This window comes from Bombina bombina, chromosome 3, assembly GCF_027579735.1.
Source record: "Bombina bombina isolate aBomBom1 chromosome 3, aBomBom1.pri, whole genome shotgun sequence".
NCBI lineage: Eukaryota > Metazoa > Chordata > Amphibia > Anura > Bombinatoridae > Bombina > Bombina bombina.
Window position 1 is genome coordinate 81,232,192 of NC_069501.1, and position 18,711 is coordinate 81,250,902.

General features: G+C 36.9%; 1 protein-coding gene across 1 annotated transcript in view; it reads left to right on the plus strand.

Moving 5' to 3' along the window:
• Nucleotides 1-18,711, plus strand: part of TMPRSS3 (transmembrane serine protease 3) — a 269,277-nt gene that overhangs the window by 65,492 nt on the left and 185,074 nt on the right. The window contains exons 3-4 of the mRNA XM_053705154.1: nt 6,298-6,414; nt 15,873-15,989. Of these exons, the coding sequence (XP_053561129.1) occupies nt 6,298-6,414; nt 15,873-15,989 (234 nt within the window). The remainder of the gene's footprint in view (nt 1-6,297; nt 6,415-15,872; nt 15,990-18,711) is intronic.

The window sequence follows — 18,711 nt, forward strand, 5'->3', positions numbered from 1 at the left end:
AATTTTCCCGTTTGTCTAATGTAGCATTAATTATCAAACATAGAGCCAGATTACAAGTGGAGCATTTTTAACACTACCGCTCGAGCATTAACTCCGCTAGAAGTAAGCTTTTTGCGCGCGTCGGGTAGCACTTTTATTACAAGTTAAAAGTAAATAGTTTTAACTTGTGTGCTATCCCGGCAAGTGTAAAAAGTCAAACAGAATATCATGCGCGATAACCTTTTACCCTATAGAAGTCAATGGAGCAAAATGGAAAAACCCTAACACCCTACTCACGCGAAAAGCTGATCGAATATTCTCAAGTGCACTAACCGGACATAAAATATGAATATTTCACATTCCAATGTTCTTCAAATAGTAGCTCTGTTGCCTTATTGGCTCTGTCCTAGATTAATTGTTTCTCCCTTGCCTGTCTGTTAAATACCTCAACCTTAGGCTTCTCCTGGACTGCTTTAGTATTTGGCCAAACCATCCACCTGTCACCTACTAGTGGCCAGGAATACTGTAGGGAGGGGGAATCCATTTACTGGAGCTTGATATGCTCCAGGCATTAGTTAGTATGTAGGATAGCCTTATGCTTATCCCAGGCATTAATTAGTATGTAGGATAGCCTTATGCTTATCCCAGGCATTAGTTAGTATGTAGGATAGCCTTATGCTTATCCCAGGCATTAGTTACTATGTATAATAACCTTTTGCTTATCCCAGGCATTAGTTAGTTTGTAGGAAAGCCTTATGCTTATCCCAGGCATTAATTAGTATGTAGAATAACCTTATGCTTATCCCAGGCATTAGTTAGCATGTCGGATAGCCTTAAGCTTATCCCAGGCATTAGTTAGTATGTAGAATAACCTTATGCTTATCCGAGGCATTAGTTAGTTTGTAGACTAACCTTATGCTTATCCCAGGCATTAGTTGGTATGTAGAATAACCTTATGCTTATCCCAGACATTAGTTAGTATGTAGAATAACCTTATGCTTTTCCCAGACATTAGTTAGTATGTAGGATAGCCTGATGCTTATCCCAGGTATTAGTCAGTATGTAGGATAGCCTTATGGTTATCCCAGGCATTAGTTAGTATGTAGAATAACCTTATGCTTATCCCAGGTATTAGTTCGTATGTAGGATATATGTATGCTTTTGCCAGGCATTAGTCAGTATATAGAATAGCCTTATGTTTATCCCAGGCATTTGTTAGTATGTAGGATATACTTATGCTTATGCCAGGCATTAGTCAGTATATAGAATAACCTTATGCTTATCCCAGGTTTTTGTTAGTATGTAGGATATACTTATGCTTATCCCAGGAATTAGTCAGTATATAGAATAACCTTATGCTTATCCCAGGCATTAGTTAGCATGTAGGATAACTTTATGCTTATCCCAGGCATTAGTTAGTATGTAGGATAGCCTTATGATTATCTCAGGCATTGGTTAGTATATAGGATAGCCGTATGCTTATCCCAAGCATTAGTTAGTATATATGATAGCCTTATGCTTATCTCAAAAATTATCCCAAAAATTAGTTAGTATGTAGGATAGCCTTATAGTTTTACAAGGCGTTAGTTAGTTTATAGGATAGCCTTATGCTTATCTCAGGCATTAGTTAGTATGTAGGATAGCCTTATGCTTATCCCAGGCATTAGTTAGTAAGTAGGATAGCCTTATGCTTATCCCAGGTTTTAGTTAGTATGTAGGATAGCCTTATGGTAATCCCAGGCGTTTGTTAGTATGTAGGATAGCCTTACGCTTATCCCCAGGCATTATTTAGTATGTAGCATAGTCTTATGTTTATATCAGGAATTAGTTAGTATGTAGGATAGCCTTATGGTTATCCCAGACATTAGATAGTAAGTTAGATAGCCTTATGCTTATCCCAGGCATTAGTTAGTATGTAGGATAGCCTTATGCTTATCCCAGACATTCTTGAAGTACCCCACGGTGTTTGTCATTGCCACCTATTGTGTAAGTTTATAAATCAATCACCCTTTCTGTAAAGAAGTGCTTCCACAAATTACTCCTGAATCAACTTCCCCTCCAGCTTGAGATCAGTATTTTTTTATTTGTTAATAAAAACATGTATAAGAGAAGAATAAAGAATGTTACTTACAAATTAATCTCTCTGGGCCATATAAAAATGTAGTGCCAATTTATTTGTTCTGTGCATCCGATAGGTACAAGAACAGTACAAGTGGGTACTAACAATATAATCCTATTAGGTCTAACAAGGTGGGTATAAATCTTTCTGCTCTGAGCCCAACAGCAGATACTTCTCCCAAGACTTATCTCAGATAAACACAAAATGGTTTTCCTGTAAATAATTATTTAGTTAAAGGGACATTAATTATTGTTTTAGATGATTTTATTATTGCACTATGTCCTTGCACCTAACTATGGCCTAGATTACGAGATTGTGCGTTAGGGTTAAAAAGCAGCGTTGGCGGGTCCCAACGCTGCTTTTTAACGCTCCGCTGGTATTACAAGTCTTGCAGGTACAGGTGTACCGCTCACTTTTTTGGCCAGACTCGAAAATACCGCAAATCCACTTACGTCAATTACGTATTCTATATTTTCAATGGGACTTGCAATAGCACCGGTATTACCGAGTCTGACCGTCTCCTGTCAAGCCTGGTACCGCATTTAAAAGTCAGTAGTTAAGAGTTTACACTACAACGCCGTAGCATAAAACTCTTAACTAAAGTGCTAAAAAGTACACTAACACCCATAAACTACCTATTAAGCCCAAAACCGAGCCCCCCCCCACATCGCAAACACTAAAATAAATTTTTTAACCCCTAATCTGCCGAACCGGACATCCGCCGCCACTATAATAAATATATTAACCCCTAAACCGCCGCACTCCGGCATCGCAAAAAACTAGTTAAACATTATTAACCCCTAATCTTCCGTACCCTAACATTGCCACCACCTACCTACATTTATTAACCCCTAATCTGCCACACCCAACGTCGCCGCCACTATATTAAATGTATTAACCCCTAAACCTAAGTCTAACCCTAACCCTAACCCCCCCTAACTTAAATATAATTGCAACAAATCTAAATAAAATTACTACAATTAACTAAATAATTTCTTTTTAAAACTAAATACTTACCTATAAAATAAACCCTAAGCTAGCTACAATATAACTAATTGTTACATTGTATCTAGCTTAGGGTTTATTTTTATTTTATAGGCAAGTTTGTATTTATTTTAACTAGGTAGAATAGTTATTAAATAGTTATACCTAGTTAAAATAAAGACAAATATACCTGTAAAATATAACCTAACCTAAGTTACAATTACATCTAACACTACACTATAATTAAATAAATTAACTAAATTAAATACAATTAATTACAATTATATACAATTATCAAAAGTACGAAAACAAACAAACACTAAATTAGAGAAAATAAAGAAATTACAAGATTTTTAAACTAATTACACCTAATCTAATCCCCCTAACAAAATAAAAAAGCCCCACCAAAATAAAAAAAAGCCCTACCCTACACTAAATTACAAATAGCCCTAAAAGGGCCTTTTGCGGGGCATTGCCCCAAAGTAATCGGCTCTTTTACCTGTAAAAAGAAAAAAAAAATACCCCCCAACATTAAAACCCACCACCCACACAACCAACCCTACTCTAAAACCCACCCAATACCTCCTTAAAAAAACCCTAACACTAACCCCGTGAAGATCACCTTACCGGGAGACGTCTTCACCCAACCGGCCGAAGTCCTCAATGAAGCCGGAGAAAGTCTTCATCCAACCGGGCAGAAGTGGTCCTCCAGACGGGCAGAGTCTTCATCCAGATGGCATCCTCTATCTTCATCCATCTGGCGCGGAGCGGGTCCATCTTCAAGACATCCAATGCGGAGCATCCTCTTCTTTCCACGGCCGACGACTGAATGAAGGTTCCTTTAAATGACGTCACCCAAGAATGCGTCCCTTCAATTCGATTGGCTGATAGAATTCTATCAGCCAATCAGAATTAAGGTTGAAAAAATCCTATTGGCTGTTGCAATCAGCCAATAGGATTGAACTTCAATCCTATTGGCTGATCCAATTAGCCAATAGGATTGAGCTCGCATTATATTGGCTGTTCCAATCAGCCAATCGTCTCTTGAATCGTCCCTCTCTTCTATCAGCCAATCGGAATTAAGGTAGAAAAAATCCTATTGGCTGATCCAATCAGCCAATAGGATTGAGCTGGCATTCTATTGGCTGTTCCAATCAGCCAATAGAATGCCAGTTTAATCCTATTGGCTGATTGCATATGCAATAGGATTTTTTCTACCTTAAAAAATTCTATCAGCCAATTGGAATTGAAGGGACGCCATATTGGATGACGTCATTTAAAGGAACCTTCATTCAGTCATCAGCCGTGGAAAGAAGAGGATGCTCCGCGTTGGATGTCTTGAAGATGGACCCGCTCCGTGCCGGATGGATTAAGATAGAAGATGCCGTCTGGATGAAGACTTCTGCCCGTCTGGAGGACCACTTCTGCCCAGTTGGATGAAGACTTCTACCCGTCTGGAGGACCACTTCTGCCCGGTTGGAGGAAGATGTCTCCTGGTAAGGTGATCTTCAAGGGGTTAGTGTTAGTTTTTTTAAGGGGATATTGGGTGAGTTTTAGAGTAGGGTTGGTTGTTGGGTGGTGGGTGTTGGGGGTGGAATTGTAATTTTTTTCCGGTTAAAAGAGCAGATTACTTTGGGGCAATGCCCTGCAAAAGGCCCTTTTAAGGGCTATTTGTAATTTAGTTTAGGGTAGGGTTTTTTTTATTTTTGGGGGGGCTTTTTTATTTTGTTAGGGGGATTAGATTAGGTGTAATTAGTTTAAAAATCTTGTAATTTCTTTATTATTTTCTGTAATTTAGTGGTTTTTTTGTACTTTAGATAATTTTATTTAATTGTAATTAATTGTATTTAATTTAGGTAATTAATTTAATTGTAGTGTAGTGTTAGGTGTAATTTTAACTTAGGTTATGTTTTATTTTACAGGTATATTTGTCTTTATTTTAACTAGGTATAACTATTTAATAACTATTCTACCTAGTTAAAATAAATACAAAGTTGCCTGTAAAATAAAAATAAACCCTTAGCTAGCTACAATGTAACTATTAGTTATATTGTAGCTAGCTTAGGGTTTATTTTATAGGTAAGTATTTAGTTTTAAATAGGAATTATTTAGTTAATGATAGTAATTTTATTTAGATTTATTTAAATTATATTTAAGTTAGAGGGGGTTAGTGTTAGACAGGTTTAGTGGTTAATATGTTTATTATAGTGGCGGCGACGTTGGGGGCAGCAGATTAGGGGTTAATAAGTGTAGTTAGGTTGCAGTGACATTGGGGGCGGCAGATTAGGGGTTAATAAATATAATGTAGGTGTCGGCGATGTTGGGGGCAGCAGATTAGGGGTTCATAAGAATAATGTAGGTTTTTGGCGGTGTCCAGAGCGGCAGATTAGGGGTTAATAATATAATGTAGGTGTCAGCGATGTCGGGGGGCGGCAGATTAGGGGTTAATAAGTGTAAGATTAGGGGTGTTTAGACTCGGGGTTCATGTTAGGGTGTTAGGTGTAGACATGAATGTATTTCCCCATAATAATCAACGAGGCTGCGTTAGGAGCTAAACGCTGCTTTTTTGCAGGTGTTAGGTTTTTTTTCAGCCGGCTCTCCCCGTTGATCCCTATGGGGAAATTGTGCATGAGCACGTTTTACCAGCTCACCGCTAACGTAAGCAGCGCTGGTATTGAGGTGAGATGCGGAGCTAAATTTTGCTCTTCGCTCACTTTTTTGCGGTAAACGCAGGGTTTCTAAAAACCCGTAATACCAGCGCTGTCTGTAAGTGAGCGGTAAGCATAAACTGCTTGATAGCACCGCACAGCCTCTAATGCAAAACTCGTAATCTAGGCGTATATTTTTAAACCCCCTTAAATTGAGGATAAACACATAGATAAAGTCAGCTCCTGAGCAGTAATGCAATACTAGAGTTAGCTGAACACATCTGGTGAGTCAATAATAAGTAGCATATGTGTGTTTAGTCGCCAATCACCAGCTAGCTCCTAGTAGTGCACCACTGGTTCTGAGCCTACCTAGGTATGCCATGAAAACAACGTAACGTTAATAACAAAAGTAAACAGAAAGTCTCTTAATATTGCATACACTGTCTGAACCATGTCATTTAATTTAGATGCCCTTTTTATGATAGAAAAAAATAAATATAAAAAATTAGATTTGCAAACAATATAATAAAGCGATGCAAAATGACTTTTCTTTCTGTTTTATTTTAGAAAACAAAGAAAATTATGAATCGTCAAAGTGCCATCCCGCTATTCCCATGAAGTATTTAATATTCATTCTTATTTTGATACTTGTGATCGCTCTTATAGTTGCTATTGGTCTGATAGGTGAGTTCTATACATTATTCAGCGGATTATACATTAAATTGTCAAGAACTAAATGTTTTACGGGTCTCTTGAAAGAAAAATAAATAGCATCTGCTTGTGTGTTTTATTCATTAATGAAAACAACTTGACCCATTTCACCTTCTCGTGTGTCTAAACAATTAATTAGCTCAAAAGCTTATTTATCATTGTATTAATAGGCTGATTGGACAGGAAGCGTTTCTTATATTGGATAACGCTCATCCATTTCTCTATTTAGGGCCATACTCACTGTCTAATAGATGACATTTCTTTTACTTGTAAGGTTTAAGTATTCATTAATCGTCTTTGTTTGTCTCTGTTGAAACAGTACATTCCAAACTATAGTGATTTTATTCAGACTAGCAGTCCTTGTGAAACATTCAATATCAAATTAATTAGTCAGGTAGAATTGACAACTTGCGGTTTTGAAATAGTCGCAATGCTTTTAAGCTGCTCAAAAGAATGGCTCTAACTTTGTGTCCTGGAAAAAAAGGTCAGCATCAGAAAACAATTTAATTGTAGGAACTTTGAGAAATTGGATGCTAAAATGAACTCTCAGATGGATAATCTTTTAGAGAGTTGCTTCAGAAATAATTAAATATGACACATAGTAGATGGGGATGTAAGATGTTTCTGCAAGACTGTGCGATGTTACAAAGCTGCAACACAATTAATTACATTTATAAATGTTCTTAAAATATATGCAGACTTGAAAAAAATGTAATAAAATATGTGTGTGTCTATATATATATATATATATTCAGTATATAAATATATATATATATATATATATATATATATACACACACACACATATATGTTTTATTACGGTTTCTTTCAAGTCTGTAAATATTTTAAGAACATTTATAGACTTAAAGGGACACTGAACCCAAAGGTGATTTAGATAGAGCATGACATTTTAAGCAACTTTCTAATTTACGCCTATTATCAATTTTTCTTCATTCTCTTGGTATCTTTATTTGAAATGCAAGAATGTAAGTTTAGATGCCGGCCCATTTTTGGTGAACAACCTGGGTTGTTCTTGCTGATTGGTTGATAAATTCATCCTCCAATAAAAAGTGCTGTCCAGAGTACTGAACCAAAAAAACAATCTTAGATGCCTTCTTTTTCAAATAAAGATAGCAAGATAAAGAAGAAAAATTGATAATAGGAGTAAATTAGAAAGTTACTTAAAATTGCATGCTCTATCTGAATCATGAAAGAAAAATTTTGGGTTCAGTGTCCCTTTAATTATTTATATCTATCTATCTATCTATCTATCTATATCTATATATATATCTATATCTATATATATATATATATATATATATATACAGTATATATATATATATATATATATATATATATATATATATATATATATACATTGGGGCAAAAAAGTATTTAGTCAGCCACCAATTGTGCAAGTTTTCCCACTTAAGAAGATGAGAGAGGCCTGTAATTTTCATCATAGGTATACCTCAACTGTGAGAGACAAAATGTGGAAACAAATCCAGACAATCTCATTGTCTGATTTGGAAAGAATTTATTTGCATATTATGGTTGGAAATAAGTATTTGGTCACCTACAAACAAGCAAGATTTCTGGCTCTCACAGACCTGTATCTTCTTCTTTAAGAGGCTCCTCTGTCCTCCACTCATTACCTGTATTAATGGCACCTGTTTAAACTTGTTATCAGTATAAAAGACACCTGTCCACAACCTCAAACAGTCACACTCCAAACTCCACTATGATGAAGACCAAAGAGCTGTCGAAGGACACCAGAAACAAAATTGTAGACCTGCACCAGGCTGGGAAGACTGAATCTGCAATAGGCAAGCAGCTTGGTGTGAAGAAATCAACTGTGGGAGCAATAATTAGAAAATGAAAGACATATAAGACCACTGATAATCTCCCTCGATCTGGGGCTCCACTCAAGATCTCACCCCGTGGGGTCAAAATGATCACAAGAACGGTGAGCAAACATCCCAGAACCACACAGGGGGGACCTAGTGAATGACCTGCAAAGAGCTGGGACCAACGCAACAAAGGCTACCATCAGTAACACACTACGCCGCCAGGGACTCAGATCCTGCAGTGCCAGACGTGTCCCCCTGCCAGGGGCGTATTTAAGTTTTGTGCTGCCCTAGGCACTCAAAATTCTGCTGCCCCACCCCAGGTTTAAGGCCTTTTTTTAGACATAATATTTTTGGGGCAGGGTGTAAAAAATTAAAAAAATAATATATTTTTAAGTAGATATTCATTAAGTAGATATTGCATTCACTCTGGTCACACACATACACACACACACACACACATACACATATATATATATATATATATATATACATATTTTAAGACATTATTTTGCAAGTCAGATGATTAAAGTGTTTATATCAGAAAAAAATATCCTTCACTGTATGATAGTTTGTCAGTAGGTAGTTGTTTAACCTTAAACATCTTCTTTGGTGATTGACAGTTATTTAAGCAAAATATCTGCTTGGATAAATATGTAATTAATATAAAAACTGGCCTTTAAAAGTACTTAAAAAATACAACATTAGTTATGGTAGGTTTAGGAATTGTATCCTAGGGGATAAAGTCACAGGATACAATCATAATAAAGTATATACTTGTATTGTTTCTGAATGTATTAAATGCATACAACATTTTACAACATAGTTGTATAGATTCAGCAATAAATACTTATTCTTTGCATGTATGACAGATAGACAAACAGTAAATGTACAAGTATTTAGTGACTAATCTGTTTAAGTATTTTAATGCCTAATGAAGATGTATTGAAGGGAGGAAGGCATATGCTGTTTCACAGTGGTCATGTTGTAGTGCACACTGCACTGTGTAGTCTGTGTGAGTCTCGATCACGCGGTGTAGCCAGGAAGAATACCGCATTCCCTCTCAGTCCAGGCCAGGCTGCGCAAGTGAGCTCCGCCTCCACTGTCACCACGTCATGCGCACCCACATACAATCCCATAGGATAGCAATAGCCGGGCCAGCCATTTAAGTCATTAGTAATTGGTTGATTTAGCCACCCGGCCCTGAGTTCAGTAGAGTGGCCCTAGGGACTCAAAATTCTGCTGCCCCTTAAAAATCTGCTGGCCTAGGCACCGGCCTTGTTGGCCTATGCCTTAATATGCCCCTGCCCCCTGCTTAAGCCAGTACATGTCCGGGACCTTCTGAAGTATGCTAGAGAGCATTTGGATGATCCAGAAGCAGATTGGGAGAATGTCATTTGGTCAGATGAAATCAAAGTAGAACTGTTTGGTAGAAACACAACTCGTGTTTGGAGGAGAGAAAATGCTGAGTTGCAACCAAAGAACACCATACCTACTGTGAAGCATGGGGGTGGCAACATCATGCTTTGGGGCTGTTTCTCTGCAAAGGGAACAGGACGACTGATCCGTGTATATGAAAGAATGAATGGGGCCATGTATCATTAGATTTTGAGTGCAAACCTCTTTCCATCAGCAAGGGCATTGAAGATAAAATGTGGCTGGGTCTTTCAGCATGACAATGATCCCAAAGACACCGCCCGGGCAATGAAGGAGTGGCTTCGTAAGAAGCATTTCAAGGTCCTGGAGTGGCCTAGCCAGTCTCCAGATCTCAACCCCATAGAAAACCTTTTTGAGGGAGTTGAAAGTCCGTGTTGCCCAGCGACAGCCCCAAAATATCACTGCTCTAGAGGAGATTTGCATGCAGGAATGGGTCAACATATCAGCAACAGTGTGTGACAACCTTGTGAAGACTTACAGAAAACGTTTGACCTCGGTCATTGCCAACAAAGGATATATAACAAAGTATTGAGATGAACTTTTGATATTGACCAAATTTCAATCATTTCCATCATAATTTGCAAATAAATTCTTTCCAAATCAGACAATGTGACTGTCTGGATTTGTTTCCACATTTTGTCTCTCATAGTTGAGGTATACCTATGATGAAAATTACAGGCCTCTCTCATCTTCTTAAGTGGGAGAACTTGCACAATTGGTGGCTGACTAAATACTTTTTTGCCCCACTGTATATACACACAAACATTAATAAATATACAGTATATAATAAATAGATGCACAGCTTTCAGTGACTCAAGCAGTTAACACCAGATTTAAGCTTGGGTGCAAAGCAAGGGTGTCTGTAGGCTAGGGAAATTACAAAGGGCTTGTGTCACCCTTGTTTGTATCTTAGTGTGTTTGGTTGAAAGCAGTATTGTGAGCAGGGATAGGCAAGGTGTCCGTAAATGGACACTGGTGTCCGTGACTGGCCCTTGCAGTGTCCGCCGCCCGTTTTGCGGTGGGGAGGGACTTGGGATGAGTAGAATCCTCCTTGACATATGTGGCGCCATGTTTCGCAGGGTTGAGGAAGCGCCCCCGTGAGGACGCCACTCAGTAGCGGGAAAGTGACTCCGAGTGAGATGAGAGAGGGACGATTCAAGGGACGATTGGCTGATTGGAACAGCCAATATAATGCAAGCTCAATCCTATTGGCTGATTGGATCAGTCAATAGGATTTAAGTTCAATCCTATTGGCTGATTGCAACAGCCAATAGGATTTTTTCAACCTTAATTCTGATTGGCTGATAGAATTCTATCAGCCAATCGGAATCTAAGGGACACCATCTTGGATGACGTCATTTAAAGGAACATTCATTGTTCAAGAAGACGTTGATGGAAGAGGATGCTCCGTGTCGGATGTCTGGAAGATGGAGCCGCTCCGTGCCTGATGGATGAAGATAGAAGATGCTGTCTGGGTGAAGACTTCTGCGGGCTTGGATGAAGACTTCTCCCGGCTTGGATGAAGACTTCTGCCGGCTTCTTGGAGGATGGATGTTGGATCCTCAAAACTGTAAGTCGATCTTTAGGGGTTAGTGTTAGGATTTTTTAAGGGTTTATTGGGTGGGTTTTATTTTAAGATTAGGGGTTTGGGTGCAATAGAGCTAAATGCCCTTTTAAGGGCAATGCCCATCCAAATGCCCTTTTCAGTGCAAAGGGGAGCTTAGGTTTTTTTAGTTAGTATTTTTTTGGGGGGGGTTGGTTGTGTGGGTGGTGGCTTTTACTGTTGGGGGGTTGTTTGTATTTTTTTTTACAGGTCAAAGAGCTGATTTCTTTGGGGCAATGCCCCGCAAAAGGCCCTTTTAAGGGCTATTTGTAGTTTATTGTAGGTTAGGGTTTTTTTTATTTTGGGGGGCTTTTTTATTTTCATAGGGCCCTTAGATTAGGTGTAATTAGTTTAAATCTTTGATAGTTTCTTTTTTATTTTTTGTAACTTAGTGTTTATTTTTTTGTGTAACTTAGTGTTTGTTATTTTTTGTAACTTAGTGTTTATTTTTTTGTGTAACTTAGTGTTTGTTATTTTTTGTAACTAAGTTGTTAGTTTTTTGTAACTTTGTAATTTTTTTAGTGTTTATTTAAATTATTTGAGTAGGGTTAGGTTTCTAAATATATACTATAGTTAATTTAATTTGCAGTTTGATGTAATTTTATTATAAAAGTTATTTTAGATTAATTATTAATTTAATATAGTTTAATGTAATTTTATTATAATAGGTTAGATTAATTATTAATTTAATATAGTTTAATGTAATTTTATTATAAAAGTTAGGGTAGGTTAATTAATAGTTTAATATAGTTTAATTTAAATCTAAAGGTAAGTTTAAATTTATTATAAGATAGGGATGAGTTAATATTTAATATAAAGTTAGCGGGTTGTTAGGTTTAGGGGTTAATAGGTTAATTTAGTTTATGGCGATGTGGGGGGCTGGTGGTTTAGGGGTTAATAACATAATGTAGGTGGCGGCGGTATAGGGGTGGCAGATTAGGGGTTAATAAGTATAATGTAGGTTGCGGCGTTGTAGGGGGTGGCAGATTAGGGGGTAATAACATAATGTAGGTGGCGGTGGGCTCCAGGAGCGGAGGAATAGGGGTTAATAAGTTTATTAGAGTGGCGGTGGGCTCCGGGAGTGGAGGAATAGGGGTTAATAACTTTATTTAGTTACAGCGGGGTCCAGGAGCGGCGGGATAGGGGTTAAAACAGTTTAGTATAGTGGCGGTGTTTAGTGACAGTATACAAATAAAGCTGGAAAAAAGCCGAATAGCAACGAGATTGATGACTGTCAGTTAACAACAGTCCGCTGCTCATCGCCCGTACTTGGTGCGCAGCTTTTTGACAGCTTTTTTGTTAACTATGGAGAATGTATTCAGGTCCGCGGCAGCAATGTTAGGCGATGTCAGGCGATGTCAGGCGAGCGTATTGGTGCCGGCGAATGCAGCACAGTTGACGGCTTGATAAGTATGATCAATGTATGATCCAGTTAGATTGATGGAAATTTTGTTTCCATTAAAGGGACACTAAACCCAATTTTTTTTTTCATGATTCAGATAGAGCATGCAATTTTAATCAACTTTCTAATTTATTCCTATTATCAATTTCTCTTTGTTCTCTTGGTATCTTTATTTGAAAAAGCAGGAATGTAAGCTTAGTAGCCAGCCCATTTTTGAATGAGCACCTGGGTAGAGCTTGCTGATTGGTAGCTAAATGTAGACATTGGTGTCCTTGACTAAGGTCTGTACTTTGGAAAATATCCGCCACAGCTTTGGTCCATGCCTATCCCTTATTGTGAGGCTGTAGGTTAGGGACTAAGGGAGGAAGAGACCTTAACGTGGTTCGGAGCCATTTGTCCAAATGCTACAACTAACTCTTCCATTTTGATTTTAATCTAGCTGTTTGCTTGTAAGAGAGTCTCAGACTTTCTATGTGTTGTGTTAATAATTTTTGCTTTGTAATTTTCCCTATGAGCTTTGCACGCAGGTTTGTCTGGGGTTAACTGCCTGAGTCACTGAAAGATGTGCAATTTGCTGTGAGTGCTGGTGAGCACCTAGGGCTTTGAGTTTTGCAGGGTAATGGGATGAGTACCCAGTAAGGTTTGAGAATTCAGTCCATTATCGTGTCTAGGGAATTTACAAAGGGCCTGTGCCACCCTTGTTTGTATCTCAGTGTGTTTGGTTGAAGGCAGCATTGTGTGGCTGTAGGTTAGGGACCAGTGAAGAAGAGACCTTGATACACTTTGGTGGAATCCATGTCCATGGTCTTCTTGGCTGCTGCAACATTAATGACATATTTAAAAGAGCATACACTATAATATAAACAATCATATGAAATGTGTCAAATAAATGTCACCATACTTAAAGGGAGATTAAACATTGCAATTTTAATATAAAATATCTGGCTTAGTATTTTATTTTTCCAATTTTTCATGTAATTTAGCTGTGAAAATGGTCAGAGCTGCAAATGCACCCCACAGACCTATCAAGGCTAACCGTGCTATATATCTGTTTATTATTGGCTTAAGGAGATACTAGAAAACAATGCACTTTACACTAACATGATGATCATGGCTAACCTTGTCTTCTGCAATCTCAGTCCTGGATTGGCTCCTCCAAATAAGGCAAATGATTATTGTACTTTGGAAAAGAGAAGCATTAAACTTATTTTTGTATGAAAAAAATGTAAAGGAAAAGTATTTTCTTTAAAATGTATTCTAATACAGCTGTATTAAATGCATACTTTCTGCTGACTGATGCTTCTTGTGAATGCATATTGTATAGGAAGTGCACGTCATACAGAAATGCTTATGTGCTGTTCTTTCTTGTGGATGAGTACAGCGCCCCTTTAACGGGACATAAAAACCCAATTTTTTTCTTTCATGATTTAGAAAGAGCATGCAATTTTAAACAACTTTCTAATTTACTTCTATTATCTAATTTGCTTTAATCTCTTGATATACTTTGGTGAAGAGTATATCTAGATAGGCTAAGTAACTGCTGATTGGTTGCTGTACATAGATGCCTTGCGTGATTGGCTCACCCATGTGCATTACTATTTCTTCAACAAAGGATATCTAAAGAATTAAGCAAATTAGATAATAGAAGTAAATTGGAATGTTGTTTAAAATTGTGTTCTCTACTTGAATCATGAAAGAACATTTTTGGGTTTAGTGTCCCTTTAAGAACCAAAGACAACAGAAAAGAGTATTACTGCACTGTCTAGTGCTAACACAATGAACTGACACTTTGGGTAGATTTATTATATGCCGACGACATTTATCATTGCACAAGCATTTCTGGTGAAATGCTTGTGCAATGCCGACCCCTGCACATTCGCGGGGCCAATCGTTCCGCTAAGAGGTGGTGTCAATCATCCCGATCGTATCCGATCGGAACTATTGCTGTCCGCCACCTCAGAGGTTAAGAAGTCTTATGACCGCTGCTTCTTAAGATTTGTTTCCGGCAAGCCTGAAGGCTCGCACGGAAACAGCTGCATCCACAGCTTAGTTAACTGGCCCCGTTGAGTCTAATTTAGACCATAGTATTTACAAAAAGAGAAGTGCTCAACAAGGAATGAACAATGGCTCAGTAGCTTGTTCTTTAGCAAGTCACCGCCTTGAAACAGACTCTTTTACACCATCGCACTCTATTCATCTTCCATTAACTTCAGCTGAAACCAAACTTAAAGTGTCTTTATTTGTTATCCCAAACAAAAACCTGACAGCTTTGTAAACTGCTGCATGGTGTTTTAGCAGCTATCAGCATTCTGAAAAAAATGTATACCAGCTATGAAAGCACAGCTTGAGAAATACCTTTCTAGCAATTACTTGGTAGGAATTCTTGGACCAGAGTTGGAGTTTAATAAGATAGATAATGTCTTTGCTACCCATTATCCAGCTTTGCACAACCAACATTGTTATGGTAATATACTTTATAACCTCTAAGTTTGCCTGTTTATAAGCCCCAGCAAGCCACCCTTATCTCAGTGCTTTTTAAATCTTGCATACAACAGCTCAACAGTGCTAGTTCATGTGTGCCGTATAGATCACATTGTGCTCACTCCTGTGGAGAATGATAATGATTATGCAAGAACCAGCACTGATTGGCTAAAAGCACTGAGATAAGGTTTAGAAGTGGCTTAGATACAGGTAATCATGGAGGTAATAAGTTTATTAATATAACAGTTTTAGGTATGCAAGACTGGGGAATGTGTAATAAAGGGATTATCTATCTTTTTAAACAATAACACTATTCAAGTAGACTGTCTCTTTAAACGAAAGAAAAAAGAAAAATGTATTTCATTCATGTTTGGTCTCTGTATTCTACTCATTGGCTTATCCATTTTATCAGTTGTATTTTGATTTTTGCATTTATCAGTATCCACAACCAGTGTATAGTTAAATTGTCCTTATCCAGTTCTCTGATAAACATGTTTATTTAAAAAGAAAAAAAAAAAGTTTAATATTTTATTCCCCTATGAGACACAATTGGTACATTACTTTCATGTGATGTATAATATACTAATACATTTACTATTGATGTGTTTAAATAATAATGTTATAGCTATTCACAAGCTGAAATATTGCTTAACTTTTTTAGTGCACTTCACTTGTCCAGGAAGGATACGTTGTCAATCATCATCAAAATGTATTAAGAAATCTCAGAGATGTGATGGTATATTCGACTGTTCAGAGGGAGAAGATGAATATAGATGCGGTAATTACTTTATTTTATCAAATCTTGTTCTGTTTCAACCTTATACTTTATTATACATTATCATTTTATTAGAAGGACGGAAAAGCCAAAATAAAAAAATATGATTGAGATAGAGCAGGCAAATTTAAACAATTTTCCAATTCACTTTGTTCAAGGACAAACCTAGGTATTAGGAGCTTAGTAGTGTGCACATGTCCATAGCAGACTATGGGAGCAGTGTTGGTAAGTATGTATAACATTGCTATAAACAATGTTGCAAACAATGCTGCCAGGTGTCTGAAGATATGTGCACACTCCTGAGCTCACATAGGATTACTCTTTAACAAAGGATACCATAGAACTAAGTAAAGTTGTTAATATACATAAATTGGAAAGTTGTTTTACTCCTTAAGCCAATCGGACATAGATCTACATCATGCGGTACATAGCCCATCATACCATATAATGCAGATCTATGTTTGACCTTTAGGCAGGGCTGCTGTTGGTGGTACATATTTATAGGTGTGTATCTCTATGTTAAAGCCCTTTGCAGTCCTGACAGCCCTTATTATTGCAGTTTTTAAAAATATCTTCTCTTAGCTAGTGTTATTATGAGTGCAACTGTAATTTTAAATGCATTTTTTATGTGTTTTGTGACACTTTTTTGACTTGTGTAACCGTAAACCAGAGCTCGGAAATCAGGGTAATCATTCTAGTGTTAATCACGATTGTGCTCACGTGTTTGCATTTACTTTCAACTTTTAATATTTGCGGAATTTAACTTGCGTGCAAATGGCTATAAAAACCCGATATCGCTTGTGTGCAAACGAAAGTGCTCCACTCATAATCTAACCCTATGTTGTTTTTTTTCCTCATAATATTTCTACAACCAGAAGCAATAAACAGAAATAACAAAAATAAATAAAAAATAATAATATGGGAATTAAAACCCAGTTTGTGAATCCAAAACTCTTCAGGTTTTCTAAAAGTCGAACCACATCTCCCCTCATTTTGATTTAAACACTTGCTCAATCACACACCAAGTAAATATACAGTGTAGATCTATGAAATGTTGTGCTACAGGTGAACAATCATCCCCAAATCAAATGTTCCCCAACTCTTCCCTTATTCTCACCCTAACCTTCCTTGTGGTCTTACCCACATACTGCAATCCACACAGGGTACACAAAATCAAATACCCTACAAAATAGGTGGAGCAAAAGGTACAATTTGATATTTCTCTCTCATAACATAAGACTCAAAGGGCCAGATTACAAGTTGCATGCTATTTAGCGATTTTGCTTGCACGCAGACACTGTCATAAATAAACTTTTAATGTGTGTGGGTTAGTGTGCCCAATTCAAGTTGAAAATTAAATGTTTGTGCGGGAGGAATATCTATTTAAAAATACATTGAGCATTTTCCCCAATGTAAAGAGCATTGCAATGTAAAATGTTTACAGTACATACACAGTAAAACACATTATTAAATATTAAAAATGATTGTTCATGTTTTCAGGCATTTGAGTGGAAAGGGCTGCAAAGTATATATACATATGTATATTCATTCATACATGTGTATATATGTGTTTATATGTATATAAATTACAGGTAGCCCTCAGTTTACGCCGGGGTTAGTTTCCAGAAGGAATGGTTGTAAATCGAAACCGTTGTAAATTGAAACCCAGTTTATAATGTAAGTCAATGGGAAGTGAGGGAGTTAGGTTCCAGGCCCCTCTCAAAATTGTCATAAGTAACACCTAATACATTATTTTTAAAGCTTCGAAATGAAGACTTAAAATGCCAAACAGCATTATAAACCTAATAAAATAATCACACAACACAGAATATATAATTAAGTTAAATGAACAAAAACATTTTCTAAACAGCATTATAAACCTAATAAAATAATCACACAACACAGAATATATAATTAAGTTAAATGAACAAAAACATTTGCTAAACAGCATTATAAACCTAATAAAATAATCACACAACACAGACTTCACTTGCATTTTTCTGCAAACAGTTCTTTCTATGCATTCCAATCTGGACTGATTTATAGACAGGAAGATCTTGTTCTTTGAAATCTGCTTGATAGCTCAAGTCTGGTTAAACTGATTAATTTCAGCTTGCTTGGCTTTGCTGCAACACAAGCGGACAGCCCCACCTACGGGCTATTTTAATAAATGCGCTGCTTCTCAATGCTTTTCAATAGCAGTCACATGACTGGAACAAAAGGTTGTTATTCTGAAACAGTGTAAATTGAACCGTTGTAAACCGAGGGCCACCTGTATATGTGTATGTATATATATATATACAGTATATATATATATATATATATATATATATATATACAGTATATATGTGAATGTATATACATATATACACATATAAACATAAATACACATGTATACATACATACATAAACATATTTAGCCATGTATATGTCTAAGTATACATTATAGCCCTTTCCATTCTAATACCCTGTCATATACCATATACCTGTAAATAATTTGTATATATGAGTATAACTGCTAATTTTAATGTATTTCTGTTGTGTTTAATGCAACTTTATTTGGTAGCCCTAAACTTTACACAAGGTGTTCAGTCACGCCAACCCAACGAGTGCAAATTTGGTTTGCGCTAGTGCTGTCAGGTTTACTTTACTTTTGAAATACAAAAACAATTTAACGTGGGTGTAATATTTTAAAAACGTAAGCGAGTCACTTGTGATTTAACTC